At 37.1% G+C, this 26758-nt stretch overlaps 1 protein-coding gene and 1 long non-coding RNA gene across 3 annotated transcripts; both read left to right on the top strand.

Moving 5' to 3' along the window:
* Positions 1-2896: 2896 nt before the first annotated feature.
* Positions 2897-3976, top strand: LOC149188743 (uncharacterized). The gene is made up of 2 exons (XR_016256306.1): positions 2897-3240; positions 3443-3976. It is a non-coding gene; the product is annotated as an uncharacterized LOC149188743 (long non-coding RNA).
* Positions 3977-3988: 12 nt separating this feature from the next.
* Positions 3989-6878, top strand: LOC149188742 (putative LRR receptor-like serine/threonine-protein kinase At1g67720). 2 transcript variants are annotated; one of them, XM_089413092.1, is made up of 10 exons: positions 3989-4030; positions 4339-4811; positions 4895-5021; positions 5119-5190; positions 5306-5374; positions 5473-5544; positions 5701-5769; positions 5953-6170; positions 6265-6456; positions 6593-6866. In XM_089413092.1, the coding sequence occupies exons 2-9, from the start codon at positions 4472-4474 to the stop codon at positions 6453-6455; spliced, it is 1158 nt and encodes a 385-aa protein (XP_089269218.1). In that variant the 5' UTR covers positions 3989-4030; positions 4339-4471; the 3' UTR covers position 6456; positions 6593-6866. The 2 variants fall into 2 exon arrangements, 1 of the variants encoding a protein (XP_089269218.1); XR_016256305.1 differs by lacking the exon at positions 3989-4030 and having other exon boundaries at positions 4042-4811; positions 6593-6719; positions 6812-6878.
* Positions 6879-26758: the final 19880 nt, after the last annotated feature.

Here is a 26758-nt window from a genome sequence, read left to right as displayed (position 1 = left end):
TTATTATTTTTTTATAATTCTATATTTTTAGAATTTTAAAATAATATAATGATAATCTAATATTATTATGAGCTATTCTTATTATTAATTAATATATATTAGGAGTTTATATAATTATTATAATATTAATATAATATTTAAATATCTATAAATAATCTGGTTGTTAATATTTATATAGTTATTAATAATCCTAAATACTAATAATAATCAACTCTATGTATACAAACCCTAAGATAATTATTAAAAATACTAAAGCCTAATAATAATAATAATAATATGAGTTTGTATTATTATAATAATATTAATATAGTAATGATAAATATTTAATTATATAAAAATATAGTTACTATTATATGTATAGTTATTAATTATCATAAATAATAAATAATTGGGCTTTATTGCTCTTATTATAATAATATATTATAATAATTTTGATTATATTATTATGATAATATGGTAATTATATTTGTATATTATTATAATAATATAATATTATTATTATATTTTATTATTATAATAATACAATATAATTGTTATTATTATTTTTATTTATAATTTTATATTATTAGATTATTTAGATAATATAATGATAATCTAGTATTATTATGAGCTATTCTTATTATTAGTTAATATATGTTAGGAGTTTATATAATTATTATAATATTAAAATATAATATTTATACAGTAATATATATAAATAATCTAGTTGTTAATATATTGGAGTAGTTATTAATAATTCTATATAGTTATTAATAATCCTAAATACCCATAATAATTATGAGTGTGCTTGATATAAGCCTATGATCAACCACATTGGAAAATGTGGTTGATATATATATGCTTGATATAAGTCGATATCAACCATATTTACCTTGGTAAATATGGCTGTGCTAGTTTACATTTTTTTATTTATGTATATTTTAACTTGTGGATGTGTGACACTACCTGAAAAATAGGTCGTCAAGAAACATCATATGGGTGAACTATCGAATTGAATATAAGTTAATTGAAATCATATAATACCAAAATTATATTTAATATATTCACATCCACTTTAATGAAATTAGAATTTATTTCAAAATATAAAATTATGTGATATGTCAGCATCGATTTCTTGGCATTGTTTTTAGAGTGAGGAGATTGTTTTAAGGTTTCAAATGAAAAAAATTGAATTGCAAAAAACTAAAAACAAGAAACTAATAATCCCATAAACTATTTTTAATTAAGTAAACTTTAAAATATCATCTCATTTCATATAAAATTCTAAATTTGTAAAAGAGCGAAATATGGAATAGCTTTACAACTTATTTCAAATTTTACAACAGCTACCATTTCATACTGCCACATATGAACGTGAACATGTTCCATTTGTGGCCCACTGTCACGCTGGTTAGTTTCAGCCCATGGTGGGTGCTGAATTGTTCACAGCAAAGCGAGTCATGAGACAAAATTTCATTGACATTGTTACATTGTTTTTTGCAAATGTTTTACATGGTTGCTTCAATCTCTGTTTACTAATACACGTCTATGATGTGATTTGATTTGGATTTTGCGGAACTATATCTGTATCCACCATCACCAAATCCTTGTCGATTACTAATTGTAGACAGCTCGGGACCTGCCAGTATTGTATTGTAGACCTTATTACTATGTATGATGGAGATTGGGCGTGCACATTAAATATCAAGCTCTATGATGTGATTTGATTTAGATTTTGGGCGACTTATATTTATATGGAGTTGTCTATAATGCGATTTTTTGGAGATTCTGGTGACGGAATCCGGCGGAAGAAATTGAGGTTAAATGTTGATTTGTTGCAGTTAAAATGAGTTTTTAATTGCATATTTGGATTCAGCACCCTGAAAAACTCCTTGGAGGCTTTCAATGTGCAGAAACTCGCCATCAAATTTGCAATTCCAATAAATTCCTGCAGGATTTCGACCAGAAAAACCAGCCAAAAAGACTTTCAAAAAGTCTCTTTATAGACAACTGCTATTTATATTATTTATGGATCTATATTATTTATGGATCTATAGGATTGGAAATAACGTTTGCCTAACATTACAGTTATTGTAGAGTGTCATTGTCACTATCGTGCGTTTGAAACGAAACAACATTGTATGCTCCATTCCACAAGTTGGACACGCAATTCAAACCACAATGTTGCACGTGGACAGGAATCTTGGAAAGCGTGCTGCAAGTGGCAGCGGTCCGTTATCTGTTCGGATTAAGAGGTTTCACTGGTTTACCCACTTCCTAAACTTAAATCGTCCTTACCTTAAAATGATGAGTCGTTTAAATCGTCCTTACCTGTCGCGGTCCTTTTCTGTAGTACATGGCGGCGGGATGGATGACCCTTCCTGATGCACAGGGGGCGGGATGGATGACCTGTCGCGGTCTTTCTTCTGTAGTACATGGCGGCGGGATGGATGACCCTTCCTGATGCACAGTGGGCGGGATGGATGACCTTTCCTTTATGGTAAGCCATGCTCATGTATTTACATTCTTAATCCTCCACTGTCGCGGTCCTTTTCTGTAGTACATGGCGGCGGGATGGATGACCCTTCCTGATGCACAGGGGGCGGGATGGATGACCTGTCGCGGTCTTTCTTCTGTAGTACATGGCGGCGGGATGGATGACCCTTCCTGATGCACAGTGGGCGGGATGGATGACCTTTCCTTTATGGTAAGCCATGCTCATGTATTTACATTCTTAATCCTCCACTGTCACGGTCACTGTCAAAGCATTCAGTACCCTATAGCATAGGAAATATGGCTTTCCCTAGGTTTCCGGCTGCGAAAGCTTTGTGACCACAAATAGCTCTGGTAATCCCTGCCCGTCGCCAGCGTCCGTCTATGTAAACGGAGACGGAGAGGTTGGCCTGAACATGCCACGTAAGCGGTTGGTAAGAATCTGCAATCGGGATAAGTGGACAACTATAACCCTTGGAGAGACCCTTATCCAAGAGAGTGTCACACAGTGGAGAAGAAATATATTACACAGAGGTCGAACATAGGGAAAGACCAGGGAAGCACTGGTAAAGAACACTTTTCATTTCTCCAGAAATAGGGAGCCATTTGTTCCAAATCTTCTTTTCAATCTATCGTTAGATCTCTAGAGCAATTTTTTTTAAAATAGGGGTGAAATCATGGACAAAATTCAGTATGGCAAATGGGGCAGTTGCATAACGCCAGTCGGAGTGCTCTTGAGTTTATTGTCTCTTATATATGCTCAACCAGGTATATACTGAGTTACCCTCTAACCGGAAGAAATGGCTAATAATAAGTTTGCTTGCTACGGAGAAAGTCGCAGGGTTTCTGTTTTGTCTAACTTTTAGGATTGTCATTTGATATCTTGTTGTTTTATAAGGCTCATCCATCATTCTTTTATATTTAGTTGAGAAGATACTGTTTTATTAACTGATATCTGGTCTCGTGGAAGGATTTTTGAGTATCCGTTGCGGAGGGAAAGCGGTTCGAACTGTTGAAGACAATATGACATGGGTCAGTGATGCTAACTACATAGACGTGGGTCAGACAGCAGAGCTCCGCTAAGATTTGGCCTACGGTTATGGCGTGCACAGTCTACGGGTGTTCCCAAAGCCTCTTGAAAAGTCTTGTTATCAATTGCCTGTGGTCCCCGATGTGCCTTACCTCTTAAGATTAGTGTTTGTCGTTGGAAATTACAGTGGATTCAAACGATTACCAAGCTTCGCTTTCTCTATTGAGACACCAGGCATGTTAGCTAGGGGAAATGTATCGATCTCAGATCGAGACATTTCAATTTACAATGAAACAATATTTGTTAGTTCTGGCCGAGTGCTGTACATTTGCTTGATTAGAACCTCGGAGCTTGATGATCCTTTTATCTCTGGTATCCAACTGAGGAAGCTCAAACCAGGCATGTACGGACAGGCTAAGCCAGGGACAATGTTAATGTCACCATACAGAGACAATGTTGGTGGCAATCAGCTTGATCAGATTAGGTAAATATTTTGGGCTGTATGCATTTACTTATGGAAATCTAAGCGTAATAATCAACCATTCAGTGGCAATAATTTTTTTGACCCTCTTTAATTTGTATATCTTTGTGTTTTTTTTTTATTTTCTCTATTAATTTATTTGTTTTGTTGTTGTTTAATTATGGAAATCTAAGAGTCACAATTAACCAGCTGGTCTCGTTGATATTCATTGTAAGCCATTTTCCTACGGCCAGTTAATAAATTTAGATCTTTCCATGGCAGTACCACATGACTAAATGAAATATGATATGTGAGCACTAGTTATATTTTTTTTCTAATGACTGAGTTGAATGGCTTTGCATGGTTTATAAAACAGCTATCCTCGGGACGAGTTCGACCGGATCTGGGACCAATTTCTGTCTACGACTAATTCTATTGATCTACAGTTTGTGAGTACTGAGGAGCCCATTTCAACAAATGATACCAAGGAACTTCCTCCACCTGCTGTGATGCAAACGGCAGCGGTTATAAGTACAACGTCTGCGTTTCCACTCCCTGATCCGATCTCTGGTCACAAAGTATTACTGCTATTATATTTTGCAGAGATCGAGAAGCTAAATATGTCTCAATTGAGATCATTTTACGTGAACATAAATGATGATTTTCTATCTCACGCCATTACAATTCCGCGCAATTATTCTACCTTGGAGCTAACATTCATATCCAATCGAACAGATTACTTCTACTTTGCCTTTGAGAACACGAGTGATGCTACTATTGGTCCCATACTCAACGCTTATGAGATTTACACAATAGTTGACACCGAACCGGCAACATATGCACAAGATCGTAAGTTACCTCACTGACGTTTAGAGATTGGAATGGTTGATATTATGATTCAATTTCTAACCAAAGTAGTTTTTATAATGCAGTTAAAGCTCTAGAGGCCATCAAAAGCAGGTTTGGCATAAAAGATTGGATTTCCGATCCTTGCTTTTTGATCCCATGGAAAGGAATTGTCTGTGAAAGCAATTCTTCGTCAAAAAGAATTTCGGAAATGTAAGTTTGATTATTTCATGTGTTTAGGGTTGAAATTATAAAATTGAGGAGATTCATAGGTGAAATTGTATGTTGACGAAAAGCGTATTGTTGCCAGCGATTTGTCAGGAAAGAATCTTACAGGATTGGTGCCAAACGAAATTGGACAGTTGACAGCATTAGTGAAATTGTAAGCAGAATTTGATTTCGAAGAAATCCTGATGAGGCTCGGGTCATAGTTTGTGTTTGATTGTTATATCAGATGTGCAGTACTTACCGTTTCGTGATGAAATTTAATTTTGCAGGTCACTTTGCAATAATTATTTCATGGGGCCGTTCCCAAATTTTTCCAGTCTAACCATGCTGGAAAAGCTGTGAGTTTCATTTCAACAATTAATTTTCTGCTTATCTGGTTTTATTATTGAGCCTCTGTATCTTCATTAAACCAAATTTACATTGCTATATCGTGTAGATATCTACAAAACAACTCGTTGAGCGGTACTTTTCCATTCTGGCTATCTAAACTGAAAAACCTAAAAGAGTTGTACGTCAACCTCTTTCTTCATTTTCTATTTATCATTTGGCAACTCTTATTCAAAATTAAATTAAGATAATCACTAAATTTTATTCATAATTAATATTTTCCCCAAGTTAAATGAAATTAATGAAATTTTTTTATATAGCAATATTTTTTCCACAGGAATATAGAGAATAATAATTTCAGTGGTGTAATTCCTGCCCAACTTTTCCATAGTTCGGTGAAATTCAGGTAACAATATCCTATTTTATGTTCTTTTATGTTTTGACACAAACCGCACTCGAAATTCTCAATTCTGTTTCTTGTTTTCTATGAAGTAAAATGGCATAGACATTGATAACCAATCCAGCTTAGATTGTAATTAATCTAAATGGAAGACTTTCGTAAAATATCTCTATTTTTGGTATGTTACAGTTACTGTGGAAACGCCTACTTACAGATCCCTAAGTGGGGATGCATTCTACATAATACAAAGGAGAATAAATTGAAGGTTGTCCTCGGAACAACCCTCACCGGAATTCCCATCATCGCTTTAGCGTTGATAGTATCTATTATTATGTACCACAATAAATTGGGGAGAAAAGAACAGGGAACTGTGCTGGAAGAGGAAGGAAGATCTTTAGCGGCCGGAGGTTAGGAAATGCTAGCAATATTAGATATAATTTTAAAATAATATGAAACGTACCTGTAGTTTAGAAGGATTTTTGTGCTTTGAATGTAGTGCAGATTACTCAATGGGTATGGTGCCAAATTCAACAAAGCTCAGTGTCTTCACTCTGGAAGAGATGATAGCGGCCACACAAAGCTTTAGGGGGATTTGGACCGGTGTTCTTAGGCGAATTACCCCGAGGAAGAAACATAGCAGTAAAGGTGCTCTCGCAGTTCTCCCAACAGGGATTTCAGGAGTTCATGAATGAGGTGATTCTCGTATATTTCTTTATTTCTTTAATTATATAATACGGTGTAATTTGGATTATGTAACAATGTCTAACCACACAGTTTTGGTAGTATATGTATTTATAATTCATGCATTTATTTTACTCTATGAATGCAGGTTGATCTTCTTTCCAGAATTCATCATAGGAACTTGGTATCTCTACTGGGTTATTGTAACAAATCCAAAGAAGTTATGCTTGTCTACGAGTACATGCCGGGAGGTTCCCTAAGGGATCACCTTTACGGTAAATACTTCAACTGACAGATATGCTTGCTTGAGTCGTTAGAATAGACGAGGTAACCAACACGCATTTAGTTATGTTATTTTCTTTACCAGGTCCCAGCACACGACATTCCAATCTAAATTGGAGAACCAGGCTCAAAATAGCTTTAGATGCAGCGCAAGGTAGCTATTTCTCTTAATTACTTTAATGCTCAGGACATTTTTATGATCTGAACGCCAGTTATTAAGTATTGCTTAGTGGACAAATAATACTTAACCACATATCTGACGCTATCCACATGTGGGTCTCTATTCAAAGGATTGGAATACCTGCACGTAGGTTGTGCCCAAAAAGTGATTCACAGGGATATAAAGACCGCCAACATCCTTTTAGACAACAATTTTGTTGGAATATTAATTCCAATTGCTGTGCAGCAACAGCTGTTTTAGTTTATTCATTTGTCTTTATCCGGCGCCCCACCTTTTTTTTCGATCTATTAAATCACCGCTATTACCATCTTTTCACTCTTTAATTAATTTTGTGTTGCCTGAATGAAGAAGATCAGATCCAACGCCACACCGTTATTTTTCAGCAAGCGTATTAATGAGCAGACGGCTGAAAGAGATAAGAACCAGCCTCGAGCCTTAACATCATTTATCAGTCTTGGGTTTCAGCACAACCGACTCAAGAAATACAGCAAGAAATCAAATCTGTTAATTATGAACAGCAGATATTTCATCAGCAAGTTAAGGCGGTGAAGAACCTTTTCCGCACTACAAATAGAAATAGAAACAGAATTAAAATATATATGAGAAAGATTGAGAGCGGATGAGAGCACGCAGCAGCGTGAAGAAAAATATTTTCCAGAACAGTGAAATGCACAGAAGTGCAGATTTGTAAGTTTTTTTTGTATTGCACAGCAGTGCTGAAATTTTCTGAGATAAATGTTTTCTGGAGCTGAAGTGTTCCTGTTGTAATATGTTAGGAAGATCCCTCTACGTGAGGAAGACTTAGTTTTATGTGTTGGTTTATTTTCATAAATTGAAATTCCTTTCTGTGCGTTTCTGTTTCACCAAAAGTTATTTCGTCAAAATTTTTAGTTGTTGAAACAGCTCGTAACTCAAAAAATACTTTACGTCAAAATTTCTTGTTGCTGAAACACCATTGCTGAAACACCTGTTTCAGCAACTGAAAAAAACTGTGTTGCTGAAACACCGTTGCTGAAACACCTGTTTCAGCAACTGAAAAAAAAAACAGTGTTGCTGAAACACCGTTTCCAGCAAACGAATTTTTCTGTTTTTTTTGAGTTAAAAACAGAGTATTTTCCTGTGTCAAAACTAGAATGTTATTTTGATCAGTTTGTGATCCTGAGGCAAAGTAGAGCATTATTTTATGCTCGGTTTTGTGTTTTTGAATTATCAGAAAACAGAGTATTACTCTCTGTTCATATTTTTGTTGTTTCGGAATTTATCAGAAAATTCTGAACAGTGGAAACAGAGGATTTTTCCACTGTATTCTGTTTGGAATAACCAGAAATTCCCGTCATGGTATCAGAGCTTGTTCAGGCTCTTTGAAGACATAAAAGAAGCTGAAAGAAAATTTGTTGCTGCAACAAATTATCCAGCAGAGTGAAAACGCTGTCAAGGTATTTTTCAGATTATTTTTTTTTGAGTAGCTGCTGAAGACAATTAAGTGATTTTTTTTACAGTCAAGTATTGCAAGAATGGCCAGTACCAGCGTGGGTATGTTTAATACCCAGCTCCCACAGTTCAATGGGAAAAATTATGACTACTGGGCAATAACCATGAAAGCCGTGTTTGTTTCACATGATTTATGGGAACTTGTTGAATATGGATTTGAAGAACCAGCAAATGAAGAAGAGTTTATTGGATTAACTCAGGCAGAGAAAGAGTTGTTGAAGAGCAATAAGAAGAAGGACTCAAAAGCCCTTGTATTCTTATATCAAGCAGTGCATGAGAGTGTGTTTCCGAGGATAGCAGCAGCCAAGACATCCAGAGAAGCATGGCAAACTCTCAAGACAGCCTATCAAGGCATGGAGAAAGTGAAGACAACAAAACTACAGTTGCTGAGAAAAGATTTTGGGAACCTGCGTATGAAGGAGTCAGACAATATTGACTCATTCTTCACACAAGCAATTGGTTTGGTCACACAGATAAGGTCTCATGGAGAAACTCTTGAAGAGAGGAGGATTGTAGAGAAACTATTGAGGTGTCTACCCTCAAAGTTTGATGTGATTGTCACCACCATAGAAGAGACAAAGGATCTTTCAAAATTTTCAGTTGATGAACTTCATGCATCACTGATAACTCATGAGCAGAGGTTGAGTAGAAATGAAAACTCATCTCTAGAGCAAGCCTTCAAAACCCAGATGTCATTTGGAAGAGGAAGAGGTCAAGGCAGAGGAAACAAGAGAGGAAGAGGCAGAAGCCAATACAGAGGCGGAAGAAACAGTCCAGCAAACGTTCAAGGAAGAGGCAGCAACCCAAATCAGAACCAAGGCCATGGCAGCAGCCATCAAAGTGGACAACATCATGCTCAAGGACAAAGGTATGAAAAATCCAATGTCCAATGTTATTATTGTAAAAAATATGGGCACTATGCAAATGAATGTAGGAAAAAGCAGCATGATATGAGTAATAGATCTAGTGCAAATATCACTAGAGAAAATATCAGTCAAGATAATGTGTTGTTAATTTGTAATATGGCTGAAACAAACAGTGAGGATATATGGTTTCTAGATTCTGGTTGCAGCAACCATATGACAAGAAACATAGCCTTGTTTTCTGCTTTAGATGAGAATGTGCAGTCACAAGTCACACTTGGGACTGATAGTAAAATTTCTGTTATGGGAAAAGGTGAAGTTAAAATATTTACAAAGAAAGGTGAAAAGAAAACCATAGCAGATGTTTATTATGTTCCTGGAATGAAGTGTAATCTCTTGAGTATTGGACAGCTTATTCAGAAGGGTTACAATGTTTTCTTTGAGAATGATGTATGCACTATCATGGACAGATTACCCAGCAAACGTTGTATTGCTGAAGTGAAGATGACAAGGAACAGGATGTTCCCTCTCAGAATAAGGGCAGATCTAAAAAATAAAGAAGTAGTTGCAGCAGTGACACAAGAGGCTCTCCAAAGCGTACCAAAGGATGAAAATTGGTTGTGGCATTTGAGGTTTGGACATCTTAACTTTGGAGGTCTTAATTTGTTGAGTAGAAAAGGAATGGTAAGAGGATTACCACTGATAGAAAAGCCAGATAGCCTTTGTGAAGGTTGTATATTGGGAAAACAACACAGAAAAAGTTTTCCAACAGGAAAAAGCATAAGAACAAAAGCACCTTTAGAAATTGTCCACTCAGATTTACGTGGACCGATGCAAGCTCCATCACTTGCAGGCAGCCAATATTTTCTAACATTTATTGATGACTTTACCAGAAAGACTTGGGTTTATTTTCTGAAGAATAAGAGTGAAGTGTTTGAAAAATTTCAAAATTTCAAAGCACTTGTAGAAAATCAAAGTGGGCTGCGTATCAAGGTTTTGAGAACTGACAGAGGAGGTGAGTATATTTCCAAAGAATTTTTACATTTTTGCAGGGAAAATGGAATTCATAAGCAATTTACAGCAAGGTACACCCCGCAGCAAAATGGAGTTGCTGAAAGGAAAAACAAAACAATCATGGATATGGCGAGGAGCATGTTGAAGGCAAAGCATTTGCCAAATGATTATTAGGCTGAAGCTGTACACTGTGCAGTATATATTTTAAATAGATGTCCTACAAAAGCAGTGATGAACAAAGTGCCAGAAGAAGCATGGAGTGGGAGAAAGCAAGGAGTCACCCACATGAAAGTTTTTGGTTGTGTGGCTTATGCACACATTCCAGATCAGCTAAAGAAGAAATTGGACAGCAAAGGGGATAAATGTATTTTCATTGGATACAGTGAAGAATCCAAAGCTTACAGGTTGTATATCCCATCCACCAAGAAGTTTTTTGTGAGCAGAGATGTTCAATTTATTGAAGAGGAAGCTTGGGATGGAAGCATAGAGAAAACAGTTAATGTTAAAAACTGTTTGTCTCATGATGATGATGATGAAGAGTTGGCTGAAACACATCCCCAAACAGCAGCGCCAACAACAGAACAGCAAGAGACACCCTTGAGGAGAAATGAGAGTGCTTCTCCAAGCACACCACAAGGAGGAAATTCAAGTGCATCTACAAGCACTTGCACACCGAATGAAAGAGGTAAGAAATTCAGAAGTTTAAGTGATATTTATGAAGAAGGAATGAATTCTTTGTTTGCTTTGTATTGTCATATTGATGACCCTGTTCATTTCGAAGATGCAATTAAAGATAAGAAATGGATAGAAGCTATGAATGAGGAGATGAATGCCATAGAAAGAAATAAGACATGGGATTTAGTTGAGCTACCAAAAGGTAAAGAAGTCATTGGAGTTAAATGGGTCTACAAGACCAAGAGTAATGCTGAAGGCAAGATAGAAAGGCATAAGGCAAGACTTGTTGTCAAGGGATACAAGCAGCAATATGGGAGAGATTATGAGGAGACTTTTGCACCAGTTGCAAGAATGGAAACAGTAAGAACAGTGCTGTCCATAGCAGCACAAAACAAATGGAAAGTTTACCAAATGGACGTGAAGTCAGCGTTCTTGAATGGAGTATTAAAGGAAGAGGTCTACATTGAGCAACCTCTAGGCTATGAGAAGAAAGGCCAAGAGCACAAAGTCTGCAGATTGAAGAAAGCTCTTTATGGGCTGAAGCAAGCACCAAGAGCGTGGTACAGTAGGATAGATTCCTATCTACTGGAGAATGGATTTGAGAAGTGTGAGGGAGAACCCACTGTTTACATCAAAGAAAAAGATTGTAAAATTTTAATTGTTGTGTTATATGTTGATGATGTGATTTTTACAGGAAATGATGACTACCTCATTGAAAATTTCAAATCAGTTATGAAAGAAGAATTTGAGATGACTGACATGGGTTTGCTGAGATACTTCTTAGGAATAGAAGTAGATCAAAATAAAAATGGAATTTTTATTTCACAGGCAAAATATGTAAATGAAGTTTTGAGCAGATTTAACATGCAGGACAGCAAGGCAGCAATCACTCCCACAGTGATGGGATTAAAACTCAGCAAAGAGGACAACAGCAAAGATTTTGACCCTAGTGTGTACAAGAGCATAGTTGGCAGCCTCATGTATTTGACTGCAACTAGGCCAGACATAATGTATGCTGTTAGTTTAATTTCCAGATTCATGGAGAAGCCAAAAGAAACACATTGGCAGGCAGCAAAGAGAATTCTGAGGTATGTTAAAGGTACAAAAAGGTATGGCATATTTTATACTGTTTCAGAATGTTCAGATTTAGTTGGATATACAGATAGTGATTGGGCTGGAAGTGTAGATGACCGGAAAAGCACATCTGGTTACATTTTTCACATAGGTTCAGGAGCCATTTCATGGGCTTCGAAGAAACAGCCAATTGTGGCATTATCTACAGCAGAAGCAGAGTATGTGGCAGCTACAGCAGCAGCATGTCAAGCGGTTTGGATGAGGAGAATGTTGAGAAGTCTATGCCAGGAGCAGGCAACAGCAACAGTTATTTTTTGTGACAATAGCTCAGCTATTGCATTATCCAAGAACTCTGTATTTCACAAGAGAACAAAACAAATAGACACAAAGTTTCACTACATCAGAGAATTGGTGAACAATGGAGAAATCATTTTACAACATTGCAGGACTCAGGAACAGGTTGCAGATATTCTAACAAAGCCATTGGATCAGAAAAGTTTTGAGTTTTTAAGGAAACTTCTGGGTATGACTGATAACCCAGCAGTTGAAATTAAAAGGGGAGTGTTGGAATATTAATTCCAACTGCTGTGCAGCAACAGCTGTTTTACTTTATTCATTTGTCTTTATCCGGCGCCCCACCTTTTTTTTCGATCTATTAAATCACCGCTATTACCATCTTTTCACTCTTTAATTAATTTTGTGTTGCCTGAATGAAGAAGATCAGATCCAGCGCCACACCGTTACTTTTCAGCAAGCGTATTAATGAGCAGACGGCTGAAAGAGATAAGAACCAGCCTCGAGCCGTAACAGCATTTATCAGTCTTGGGTTTCAGCACAACCGACTCAAGAAATACAGCAAGAAATCAAATCTGTTAATTATGAACAGCAGATATTTCATCAGCAAGTTAAGGCGGTGAAGAACCCTTTCCGCACTATAAATAGAAACAAAAACAGAATTAAAATATATATGAGAAAGATTGAGAGCGGATGAGAGCACGCAGCAGCGTGAAGAAAAATATTTTCAAGAACAGTGAAATGCACAGAAGTGCAGATTTGTAAGTTTTTTTTGTATTGCACAGCAGTGCTGAAATTTTCTGAGATAAATGTTTTCTGGAGCTGAAGTGTTCCTGTTGTAATCTGTTAGGAAGATCCCTCTACGTGAGGAAGACTTAGTTTTATGTGTTGGTTTATTTTCATAAATTGAAATTCCTTTCTGTGCGTTTCTGTTTCACCAAAAGTTATTTCGTCAAAATTTTTAGTTGTTGAAACAGCTCGTAACTCAAAAAATTCTTTACGTCAAAATTTCTTGTTGCTGAAACACCGTTGCTGAAACACCTGTTTCAACAACTGAAAAAAACTGTGTTGCTGAAACACCTGTTTCAGCAACTGAAAAAAAAAACAGTGTTGCTGAAACACCGTTTCCAGCAAACGAATTTTTCTGTTTTTTTTGAGTTAAAAACAGAGTATTTTCCTGTGTCAAAACTAGAATGTTATTTTGATCAGTTTGTGATCCTGAGGCAAAGTAGAGCATTATTTTATGCTCGGTTTTGTGTTTTTGAATTATCAGAAAACAGAGTATTACTCTCTGTTCATATTTTTGTTGTTTCGGAATTTATCAGAAAATTCTGAACAGTGGAAACAGAGGATTTTTCCACTGTATTCTGTTTGGAATAACCAGAAATTCCCCTCAAATTTTAATGGAAAAGTAGCTGATTTCGGTCTTTCCAGGATAACAAATGATGGGGAGGCTACTCATGTTAGCACTGTAGTGAAAGGAACATTCGGATACCTCGATCTCGAGTACTTAACGTTTTTTGCAATATTCTTTATGTTCAACAAATTCAATTCGAGTACTGCCCAATTTTATTATTTATGTTTAACAAATTAAGTTCGAATACTGCCAAATTTTCAATGATGCTTGAGAAGCTTTCTTTAAATTTTTGGTTGCGCCCAGCTTTCAATTAAATATTAAGAGGACAGAATTTATTTATTTATTTAATTTATTTTATATATATATATATATATATATATAAAATAAAGTAAATATCAATTTAGCAGGGGTTACTTTCACAGGTACTACAACACTCAAATGTTGACGGAAAAGAGTGATGTTTATAGTTTCGGAGTGGTTCTGCTGGAAATCATATCGGGTAGACCGCCCATAGATCCAAAACTAGCTGAAGATGAAGTAAACATCATTCACTGGGTAAGGATTCGTATCATCAATCATTCCAAAATAAGAATATTTGGCGGCATTGACAAGAGAATGTTTAGTAGTGCATGTCCGGATAGACACTAACAATAATTATTGGCATACTTACAGGCAACACCGTATCTAGTAGAAATAGATGAAAATGGTGGCACATTAACAGAAATCATAGACAAGATGTTGGGCGAAAGTTACTACATGAAATCCATGACTTGTGTTGCCAAAGTAGCGATGAGATGTGTTCAGGCTGGACGCTCCTGTAGACCTAGCATGAGTGAAGTAGTGGCAGAGCTGAAAGAGGCCATAAAACTTGAGAACTTGTTGGCCGGTCAGGTGGATTCCAGTGGAGGCGAAGGAATGGAGTGGAGTGATGACAGCTGCAACATTTCTAATGTGGGAAGATAAGATAATTATCTAAATCTTATGAAAAATGTCATTCCATCCCTTAATTAAATTCCACAGTTGAATTTTTGTTACACACTATATTAATTAAACTGCACCATTGTAATTTTGTTACACACCATATTCAAGCAGTGACTAGGTTATATTTAAACACATGACTTCTATTATTTTACACTTGCGGATGTTCTTCAAGTATTTGTGATCACCATCCTTTCAAGTATTTGTGATCACCATCCTTATCCTTGGTAGTTTACAATATGTTTGGCATGTTAGTAATCATGCTTTGTTCTTCCATCACTAATTTTACAAAAAAACAGTCGAACATGACGTGCATTTGAAATAAAGGATTGCAGTATGCCTTTAATTCATTTGGAGAACTAATTGATATCAAGAAATAAAGGATTACAATATGCTTTTAATACCCGGTGAATCAATATTTTTTTTAATTGTTCTTGTTATTACAAATATATATATATATATATATGGAACATGGAAATATATAGCTGGAATTAATGCTTTTATTAACACAAATAGTGAAATAAAATAAATAATATATATATATATATATATATATATATATATATATATATATATATATATACAATTAGTTGCCAAGCTCCAACTTGGACTTCAGTGAGGCTCCAACTTCGAGAACGCCAACTCTATCTTGCAATAGTTCTGCATTTAGGAGCACCAACTCCCAAGGATTTCAATCATATTCAGTTCTAACCTCCAACCTCTTGGGCTCCAACCCAAACCTGGTATAAACTGTTTTGTTGCAGTTCTCTGCTCCCAACCCTGCTGAGCTTCTGCTTTTCTTTTGTTCTCTTGCTTCTCCGGTCTCTCCTGCCTCTTTCCTGTCCTTCGGCTTCCACTCTTTCTGATTATCCAATACCGTTTCCTTGTTTCTTCTGCTTTTGTATCCATATGCCTCTAACAGTTCGTTTCCGCTTACCACCACCTCTTTGGCTTCCTCCTCGGTTGCTTTAGTTTCCTCTGCCTTGCTTGATCCTTCAGCTTTCCTCCTCGGTTGCTATGGCTTCTTCTGTGCTGTGCGAATTCACCAACTCTCTGGGGACACGTAGATTCATAAGAGAGGTCCAACAATGAACAGAGAAATCATGTTTCACGTTACACTGTAACATCACTCATAATTTTTTTAATCATAATGGACATACACAGGATTTTACAATTTTAACGGAGAAGTCACATCCCAATCGCAGTCTTAATTTCCATGATTCAGCGCACTAAACTATCGTTTAGGCCTTCTGAACTATCGGGTGCGTTTTATATGCATCTTTGGCCGTAAAACCCTGCGTAAAGCATAAATTCAAATATACATGAATATGAAAAAAAAAGGCTTAAAACTCTAAAGGGCGGACTTAAAAAACATTCTACCCACATCTATAACTGCTTCGGGTCTGGTCTTTATCGCCTCGGGCTTTTCCTTTGTATTTTGGTCTTTACACTGAAACCCGCCAATACACTGAAAATCCCTTATGCGCGGAACTCAAACCTTATAAAGTTGGGCATATAAAACCCATCGGGTCCTGCTGTGTACTCGCAATAACATTAATCTTTCCATAATGTTGTCGTCAAGTCCGCAACATCAATCGGGGGTTTCGGGTGATGGCACATAGCCGAACCGCCGATTTCACTGTCGTCGATATATATATATATATATATATATATATATATATATATATATATATATATATATATATATATATATATATGCCCGCTCTGATAGTGTATTTCAATGCAACTATAATTTCCGCCCCCGATAGTGTAAATACATATATATGTGAATTCAGCCTCTGATAGTGTATTATGATGTATATGTACACTCTGCCTCCGATAGTGTATATTGCGCACATATATTTAAACTTTGCCTTTCCACTCTTCTCTATGCTCTGATAGCTCTGTTTGCTCCTCTATTTGCTCTGTTTGCTTCCTTTGGCTTTGTTTGCTTCCTCTGATGGCTCTATTTGCTCCCTCTGGCTCCTCAAATATTGCCATATTGACGTCAATGACAATCTATGTCAACAATCTCTCCCTTTGTTATTGATGGCAATATTCTTATGCTCTCCCCCTTTGACATCAATGGCAAAGGAATGCACATAGACTCCAGCGGTCAAACTGCTCCCCCTGTCCTACAACCTCTTTATGAATGAACTTGAGTGATGCTAAAGAGATAACCCCCATCTTTTGACGCAGATGTTCAAATGCCTCTCAAGGAAGAGGTTTTGTGAAAATATCAGCCATCTGCACCTTAGTACTGATATATTCCAAGACGATGTTTTGTTCAGCTACTTGTTCACGAAGGAAAAGATATTTGATTGGTATGTGTTTGGTCTTTGAGTGCATCACTGGACTTTTGATGAGACTGATAGCACTTGTGTTGTCACAATAGATGGTAATTAGTTGATCTGTACCTATGTTGACATATTTTAGAGCTTCCTTCATCCATAGTATTTGAGTACAACAGTCTGCTGCAGCTATATACTCAACTTCGGTTGTGGATAATGATATGGATGATTGTCTTTTGTTGAGCCAGGATACTAAACAGTCTCCGAGGAAGAATGCGTTTCCACTAGTACTTTTCCGATCATCTACACTTCTGGCCCAATCAGCATCGGTGTATGCAGTTACAATCAGTGTTGAGCTCTTAGGGTACCAAAGACCGAAATCAAAAGTTCCTTTCAGATATCTGAGAATTCTTTTTAAAGCTAACAAATGGGATTGTTTAGGGGCATTTTGAAACCTTCCCACCATTCCTACTGCCTGCATTATGTCAGGTCTTGTAGTAGTTAAGTACAGAAGGGCTCCAATTATTGACCTGTGATGAGTTGCATCTACTAAAGGGGAGTCATCATCTTTGCTCAATTTGCAGTTTGTTGTCATAGGTGTGCTCATGCGTGCACAGTCTTCCATTCCATATCTTTTAAGCATGTCTTTTAGATATTTGGCTTGAGATATACACAATCTTACTCTGGTTTGAGATACATGAAGTCCAATGAAGTGAGATAGCTCTCCTATCATTGACATCTCGAACTCTTTTGACATGTTTTGAGAAAATCCATGGCTCTTTTCATCATTATTGCTCGCAAAAATCAGATCATTAATATAAATGAGGGTAACTAGTAACTTACCTTCATCTATCTTTGTATAGATTACTTCCAACAACTCCCTTTTTCAACCCATATAAATCCTTCTTCAAGTTACAGACTAAGTCCCTTTCTTCTGTTAGACCAAACCCTTCTGGTTGCTCCATGTAGAATTCTTCTTTGAGGAAATGCTGATTTTACGTCCATTTGATAGATTTTGAATCCTTTTAAGCAAGAAAATGCCAAGAACATCCTGATAGCTTCCATATGAGCTATAGGTGCAAATCTTTCTTCAAACTCAATTCCTTCAATTTGTGAATAGCCTTTGCAAACAAGCCTTTCCTTGTTTCTGATAACTTGTCCATCTTCATTCATTTTATTTTGGAATACCCACTTGGTTCCTATTATGTTTTTGTCCTTTGGACGAGGTACCAGTTCCCATGTCTTGTTCTTCTCAATTTGGGACATTTCTTCTTCCATGGCCTTTACCCAATGAGGATCCTTGCTTGTGCAAATGTTTCTGGTTCTGTCATGGATAGAAGAGCAATAACGTTTCTATTTGGTGTAATTATCATCCTTCTTCGGGTTTGCATCCCTTCATCTCTATTGCCAATAATCTGCTCTTCTGGATTATATTTCTAGAGAAACTTCATCTTTGAAGGGGTATGAGGTGGTTCTTTTTCCTCTTCTTCTTCTTCCAGATCTATTTCTTCTTCTTTAGGTTCTTCTTCTTCAATGAGAATATCATCTTCATGTTCTTCAATTTCTTTTTCTGGAAGGTCTTCATCAATCTTTACATCAATGCTTTCCACTTTTTTCTTTTGTCGAAAATTGTAGCACTTGTAGGCTTTGCTTCGTGTAGAGTATCCAAGAAATATCCCTTCATCAACCCGAGAATCAAACTTTCCTAGTGAGCCATCATTGATTTTTATGAAGCACTTGCTTCCAAATATCTTGAAGTACTTTACTAAAGCAGGTCTTCCTTTCCATAATTCATAAGGAGTTTTTGCACAATTTGGTCTTAATTGAGTTCGATTCAAGGTATAGACAGCTGTCCTAACTGCTTCTCTCCAAAATTTTGGCTGCAAGTTTGCTGCTAATAACATTGTTCTTGCCATTTCTAGAACTGTTCGGTTTCTTCTTTCAACTACCCCATTTTTCTAGTGTGTTCTGGCAGCTGAGAATTCCCTTTTAATTCCATGAATATTACAGAACTCATTAAACTATTTTGATGTGAATTCTCCCCCTCTGTTTGTTTTGAGACACTTAATTTTTGAGTCTTTTTCATTTTCTACAAGAGCTTTTAGATTTTTAAAACACTCAAAAGTTTCAGATTTATATTTTATAAAATATATCCACATCATTCTAGTATAGTCATCAACAAATAAAACAAAGTTCCTTTCTCGTTGGAGTGCCTGATTTCTAGTTGGTCCACACAAATCAACATGGATGATCTCCAAGGGCTTTGATGTAGAGAGCTCCTTTGTCTTGTGGCTGGTTCTGGTTTGCTTTTCAAGTTGACTTGGACCACATACTCCTTGATTTAGTTTGAATAGCCTTGGGATGTCTCATACAACTCTAATCTTGCTGCTATTGATTAGATTTTTGAAGCTTGTATGTCCAAGTCGCTTGTGCTACAGCCAACTTTCATCTCTCTCACTCGGGTAGCATTTATTTTCTTGAATCTTGTTCAGAATGTAAATGTTGTCTGGTGTTCTAACCCCTTTTTCCACAAGTTCCCCTGAAGAAGAGTTCCTTATTTCACAATCTTTGGTGCTGAAGACAACCTTATGTCCTTGATCACAGATTTAGCTAACACTTAGGAGGTTGTGTTTGAGCCCGTCTACTAGCAGACCATCTTGAGCTTTTCCTTCTCCATTGATAAGAGTAACAGTTCCTTTTCCTGCAATTCTACCAGATCCACTTCCAAAGGACACATTTCCTTCATTTTTTCTCAATGAGACAAACTTCCTTTTGTCCCCTATCATGTGTCTGGAGCACCCATTATCCACAAACCAATGATTTTCATTATTTTGAGCATATAGAGCCAGTCTGCATTTATCCATGTTGGGTTTCTCACTACCCGCTTTTCTTCCTTTGAGTGGGCAGTTTTTTTCAAAGTGTCCATTATTGTAGCATTATGAGCAAATCAGATCAAATTTGGTCAAGGGATCAAACGAATTGAAGGTTTTGATTTGTCCTTGCCTTTTGGGGGTATATGGTTTGATTATTTGATCCATTAGCTTTGGTGTTTCACTTCTGCGAGCCATGCAATGTCTGGCTTGATGACCAAAGTTTTTAGAGTGAAAACAACGTCCAAGAAAGATAGTTTTGTACCTGTTGTAGTAGCCACTGTTTGAGTCAATTTCCTTCCTTGGAATTACTCCCGCTTCATTCTTTGGATTTGAGATAGGCCTTTGATGGAATACTGGTTTGTATTTGCTGTAGTATCCATGATTCAAATCCACATTATTCTTTGGTGTTATTCTTTCTTCATTATTTGGATCTGGGATGCGCCTTTGATGACATATTTTTTCTTCTTTTGTGTTGTTGGAAAGTGCAACGGCATAGCTTTTCACATTGTTCTTAGTGCTTGATGATTCTCCTTTAAAGCCTATTCTAGACTTGTCACGTTGAGGTTTTTGACTTTTTAGGATAGTCTCAAGTATTTGAGAGCTTTTCCAACCCTTTTTTACTTGCTCCAATTCCTTCCTCAGAGATATTATTTTTGCTTCACGTTCTTTTCAAGTCTCTTCTTTTTCTTTTAGCTTTGTTTCCAAGAGATCTTCTATTCTTGTTTCCTCATTTTCTACCTTGAGAGAAATTATTTTATTCTGTAATTTCTTGTTTTCTTCAATGGCACTTATTAACAGTTCATCTACATTTCCTTCTAGCCCTAAGTCATCTTCATTTGTGAATTCCATGAAATTGGCTTTCATCATGGTCACTTTCCTCATCTGATTTCCTTTTGATGACTACAAATTCATCCTCATCAGACTCATCTTGCTCAGAGAAGAAGTTCTTCTTATTGAACCCTTTATTTTTGTGTGCTATTCTTTTAGAATTTCCTTCATCATCACTATCATGTTTATGAGGACATTTTGCAGCATAATGACCTATTTTTCCACATTTGAAATAGATAAGAGGGTACTTACCATTTAGCTTAGATCCTCTCTTCATCTTTCGTACAAATTGAGCCAATTCAGATTCCACATCGGAGTCATCACTACAGTCATTCCTTTCTTTCCCCTTCTTTGATTTTGAAGCCTTGAATGCTGCATCTTTGGAGCTTGGGCCACCTTTCCTCATCTCATAGGCAGTGAGAATTCCATGGAGTTCATCCATCTTGAGAGTATCTAGATCCTTTGCTTCTTCTATGGCGCTTATTTTTGAGTCAAATCGGTCTGGAAGAGATATTAATACCTTTTGAACAATGGTACTTTCTTCATTCTTTTCGTCCAATCCTTTAAGGGAGTTGACCACTTCAGCTACTCAGAGGAAGTATGATGAAATATCTTCTTCATCTTCCATCTTCAGACTTTTAAATTTCCTTCTATGAGTTTGAAGCTTTGCCTTCTTGACTTTAGAGTCTCCATCGCATAAGCCAACTAGCTTATCCCACATTTCTTTCGCAGAGTTACAATTCATGAATTTTGTGAACTTGGAATCAGTGATTCCACTAGTGATGGAATTCAAGGCTTTTGCATTTGCAATATAGGCTTTCCTCTTGTCTTGACCTGTTCGAAAAGTGGGAGGAATTTGGTACTCATTTTGAACGAAATGCTAGACTTTAGGTCCAAGGGACATTAAGTAGTAGGTCATTCTCTTTTTCCAAAACCAAAATTAGCGCCATTGAATAGAGGAGGTCTTCCTGATGCTTCGTGATTTATCATCATGGCTATGAATCCTTCTTCAAGCTGTTAGGCTAATATGAAGAAGCCCGCTCTGATACCAACTGTTGGAAATACTAGGGGGGGTGAATCAGTGTTTCTTTTTAATTGTTCTTGTTATTACCAAAACACACACACACACACACACACACATATATATGGAACACATAAATATATAGCTGCAATTAATGCTTCTATTAACACAAACAGTGCAATAAAATAAACACAATATATATATATATATATATATATATATATAACTGGTTACAATTAATTTCCAACCTCCAACTTGGACTTCAGTGAGGCTCCAACCTCGAGAGAACCAACTCTGTTTTGCAATAGTTCTGTACTTAGGAGCACCAACTCCCAAGGATTTCAATTCTGTTGAGTTCTGAGGCTCCAACTCAAACCTGGTATAAACTGTTTTGCTGCAGTTATCTGCTCCCAAGCCTGCTAAGCTTCTGCTTTTCTCCTGTTCTCTTGCTTCTCTGGCCTCTCCTGCCTCTTGCCTGTCCTTCGGCTTCCAGTCTCTCTGATTATCCAATACCATTTCCTTGTTTCTTGTGCTTTTTGTATCCCTGATGCCTCTGACAATCCGTTTCCGCTTACCACCGCCTCTTTGGCTTCCTCCTCAGTTGCTGTAGTTTCCTCTGCCTCGCTTTATCCTTCGACTTCCCTCCTTGGTCGCTGTGGCTTCCTCTGCACTATGCGAGTTCACAAACTCTTTGGGGACATGTAGATTCATAAGAGAGGTCCAACAATGCATAGAGAAATCATGTTTCATGTTACACTGTAACAGTGCTCATCATTTTTTTAATCATAATGGACATAGAAATGATTTTACAATTCAACGGAGATGTCACATCCCAATCGCAGTCTCAATCGCCATGATTCAGCTCACTGAACTATCGTTCAGGCCTTCTGAACTATCGAGTGTGTTTTATATGCATCTTTGGCCATAAAACCCCGCGTAATGCATAAATTCGAATATACAGGAATATGAAAAAAACAGACTTAAAACTCTAAAGGGCAGACTTCAAAAACATTTTACCCGCATCTATAACTACTTCGGGTCCGATCTTTATCGCCTCGGGCTTTTCATTTGTATTTCGGTCTTTACACCGAAACCCGCCAATACACTAAAAATCCCTTATGCGTGGAACTCAAACCTTATACAATTGGGTATATAAAACCCATCGAGTCCGGATGTGTAGTCGCAATCGACAATCGTGGCTTCCGAGGATCCTTTATACATTGAGCCCATGGCATCATCGATGGCCGACTACTGATCCTCCTGCGGATGCGATATAACATTAATCCTTCCATAATGTTGTCATCGGGTCCGCAACGTCAATCGGGGTTTTGGGGTGATGGCACATAGCCGATCCGCCGATTATCATATCGCCAATATATATATATATATATATATATATATATATATATATATATATATATATATATATATATATATATATATATATATATATATATATATATATGTATGTCGCTGTCGGGGGTTTGGGGTGATGGCACATAGCCGAACCGCCGATTTCACTATCGCCGATATATATATATATATATATATATATATATATATATATATATATATATATATAGATATATATATATATATATAGATATAGATATAGATATAGATATAGATATAGATATAGATATAGATATATATGCCCGCTCTGATAGTGTATTCCAATGCAACTATAATTTCCGCCCTCGATAGTGTAAATACATATATATATATGTGAGTTTTGGCCTATGATAGTGTATTTGCCTATATATCTAAGTCTTTTTCCTACGATAGTGAATTTTCTTGCATAAACACTATCTTGCTCCCGATGGCTCCTGACAGTGCATTTTGTGGCATATATGTGAATTCAACCTCCGATAGTGTATTCTGATGTACATGTACACTTTGCCTCCGATAGTGTATATTGCGAACATATATATAAACTCTGCCTTTCCACTCTTATCTATGCTCTGATAGCTCTGTTTGCTTCGTTTTCTCTGTTTGCTTCTTTCGATGGCTCTGTTTGTTCCCTTTGGCTCCTCGAATATTTCCATATTGACATAAATGACAATCTATGTCAACAATGTAGTGATCACATTCATCGTGAACAACTGCGAGACTATTTGCATTCTTGAGAAAGAATAATTTATATGACTCCTTGTCAAAGGGGGTGTGCAAGAAGATTCAATATTATTATACCTATTCAGTACATATTTAAGGAGAAAAGGCCTTATAAGCTCAAGCCCCTTTTCTACACCTACTAAACATATGTCAATTCAGATTATGAGATTGTGAAGAAGCATCTTGATTAGGGCATCCCAGGTTCAAACCTCCTCTTTTCGCATCGACCTCTGAGCCCATGACACACCCGGAATAAAATCCTCACAGAATAAAATCCTCACAGAATTCTTAGACGATGCCCTCAATTTTCTCATTCAGTTCCACTCCACTATTTTTCCAACCACCTACCTACTACCTCAAGCTTTATAAAGTCCCCATTCTCAAAAAACTTGTTGACCACCTACCTACTATCTCAAGCTTTACAAAGTCCCCATTCTCAAAAAAACTTGTCCAACATTTTTCAGAATCCTTAGGCCGGTACAACATCTTCATTGATAATTTTTGTGTTCTTTGGTTTGTAAGTATGAACAAAATCGATGAAATTTGCTGGCATTTTTCTAGATTGTAATAGTATAGTTCAGCGTCAAGTTTCCTCGTGAGAATTTATGGTGAGGGATAGATTTGTGGTGTGTTATGGATTATAAAGCATAGAGGGAAGTGGTGGTATCTAAAGACATGGTTGCTTAAACGCACTAGCTAGCAGGATGACTTACCATGGAGCTTTGAGCCTTTAAATAGGCTACATTAAACAAGAATACCATGGGAAAAATAATGGGTGACATGTACTTGGAGTTGGAATACCACCAGTAACTTGACTAAGTCAAGTTTAACTAAACCACCCTAACAATCCCCCTTAATCTTGACTCCCAAAGATTGACCTGGTCCCATTCATTACCCATCTTATCTTAGTTCTCACATTCCCCCCATCAAGCTAGATTACAAATACACTTGTCACCCAGTACCTCTTCAAGTGGGCAATTCCATAGTTTGATGACTCCATGTGCCACTGCACTATATATATGCTTGAGAAAATCGTTCATGCCTTAGAATAATATGTGCTCCCACATAACATGTGTGCCTACATTAGGCCTTACGACTTCCTATGATAATACACCTGTTTATAACAATATTTCACAACTTGAACCAAAACCTTTAAAACATTGATACATCACACACGGCCTCCTTGACTAAACATTAGCACCATTCACCCCATCTCCACCATTATTTTCTTTGGGTGATCCATATGACAACACTCTGCTTCTTTATCTTGCACAATCCATACATGAATCTACCTTTTCCAACACAATTTCGCTTAGTCCATCCCATCTGCCCTCTCTCCTGAACATGACCCATGATTACATATGACCAATAAAACCATCATCTCATTAAAGCACTTCATCCAAAACTGCGTGAACATCCTTGACATTAACATTGCCTTTGCCTAGTCTTCTCATTTCCACTCTATCAGACATTACCACATTACTCACCGTTTATGTATTCAACCATACCCCTTTATTGTACCTGAGCAATGAATTTGTTGTTCCTACCGTGATGTTCAACCCTTGATCCTGTGTAATTTATACATTGATTTGCAACAATTTTCATTTCATATTGATGTCAAAAATCATATAGATAATCAAATGCACAAGGTCACTATTTCCTAAAGTAGAAAAGTGTCAATCTTTCATTCCTCACTACGCTACTTTGGCAGGTCATCACCCAGTCACATATGGTCCTTGCCACAATAGGGCCGACATTCATGGAAGTGTGATCAATGCTATTATACTTACATATCCACTTGGTCCTCCTTCTGATAACCATTTCAAGTAGATAACATCTACTATCACGTCCTTGCATGCCCATCAAACTAGCTCCCATGGAATCCATGTATGCTATGGATGCGCATCCTTTTATTATGGCCCAAACATCATCTTGTCTCTTGCCATGGGGGTTTATCTATTTATTTTAACGCGAATGTTCTAACTTCCTTCAGATTTAACAAAATCCATCCCTTTTGCATCACCTCCTTGAGAACATCCACTAGACTTTGTTAGAATTAATGGAGAATAGGTAATTATTGTTACATAGTTGGGATTGTGATTTTCTTGGACATTCAGTTCCTATCATTCAAGGATTTGATTTACTATCCCTAACTAAGTGTATCTATTTATTATGGGAGTTTAATGTGAAGCCTATGCGGCGTATTTTCTTGTAGGAGCTCTTGGTGATCCACACCTGTGAGCTCCTCTAGTGTTGTTTGCCAATTCATGTCTTCCATATGCAACTGTGGACATGGTATCAGAGCTGCAGGAAGGAGAGGCCTGTAAGCTGAGTTGAGGAACATGACGTCGTCGCAGGGAGCTGAAGAGTAATCAGCGATGATACTCTTGAGGACTTCACCCATTTTTATTTTGTTGCATCGTCATAGCATTTTGGTGTACCTTGGCGACGGATCATCGCAAGATTTTGGTGTACCTTGGTGACTAGTCGCGGATGCGAGGTAAATAGGTGTGACGATTGTGCTGCGTTTTTTTAGGACTACGTTTTCTTTTGAGGAGGCTGCCTGTAGAAGGGGGAGATCACCCCAGCTTTTCCACGTGAAGAAGCTAGCCGAGACGACTTATGGTTGATCGCTTAAGAGAAGTGTGATTAAACAAAAAAAATTGCTTGTTGTGTAGTCTGCCAGGGTGAAAGGACCTCGCACTAGCTTGTAGGAGGTCTGTGTCAAGAAGGAGTCTGCGTCGTGGAAGGCATTGGATCCTGTGTGGAAGCAGTGGAGTAGCTGGACCTGAGTTTAATTGGAAGGTCGTGAGACAGAGAGGATTTTTCCCAGCATTGATGCATGCGCTAGACCTATCGTTCAGATAGTTGCTACGTTGAAGGGGCTGCGCGTGCAGACTGTGGGTGCTCTGCCGTTTGCGCAGAGGAAGTTTATTGATTGAGGGAAACTCAGTGATTTTGGCAGTATTGAGTGAGAGGC

Source organism: Pinus tabuliformis, chromosome 3_1, assembly GCF_031772625.1.
Source record: "Pinus tabuliformis cultivar Carrire ecotype Pingquan chromosome 3_1, CPIR1, whole genome shotgun sequence".
Taxonomy (NCBI): domain Eukaryota; kingdom Viridiplantae; phylum Streptophyta; class Pinopsida; order Pinales; family Pinaceae; genus Pinus; species Pinus tabuliformis.
Note: the sequence above shows the minus strand (reverse complement) of the source record. Positions and strands in the feature narration are given on the sequence as shown.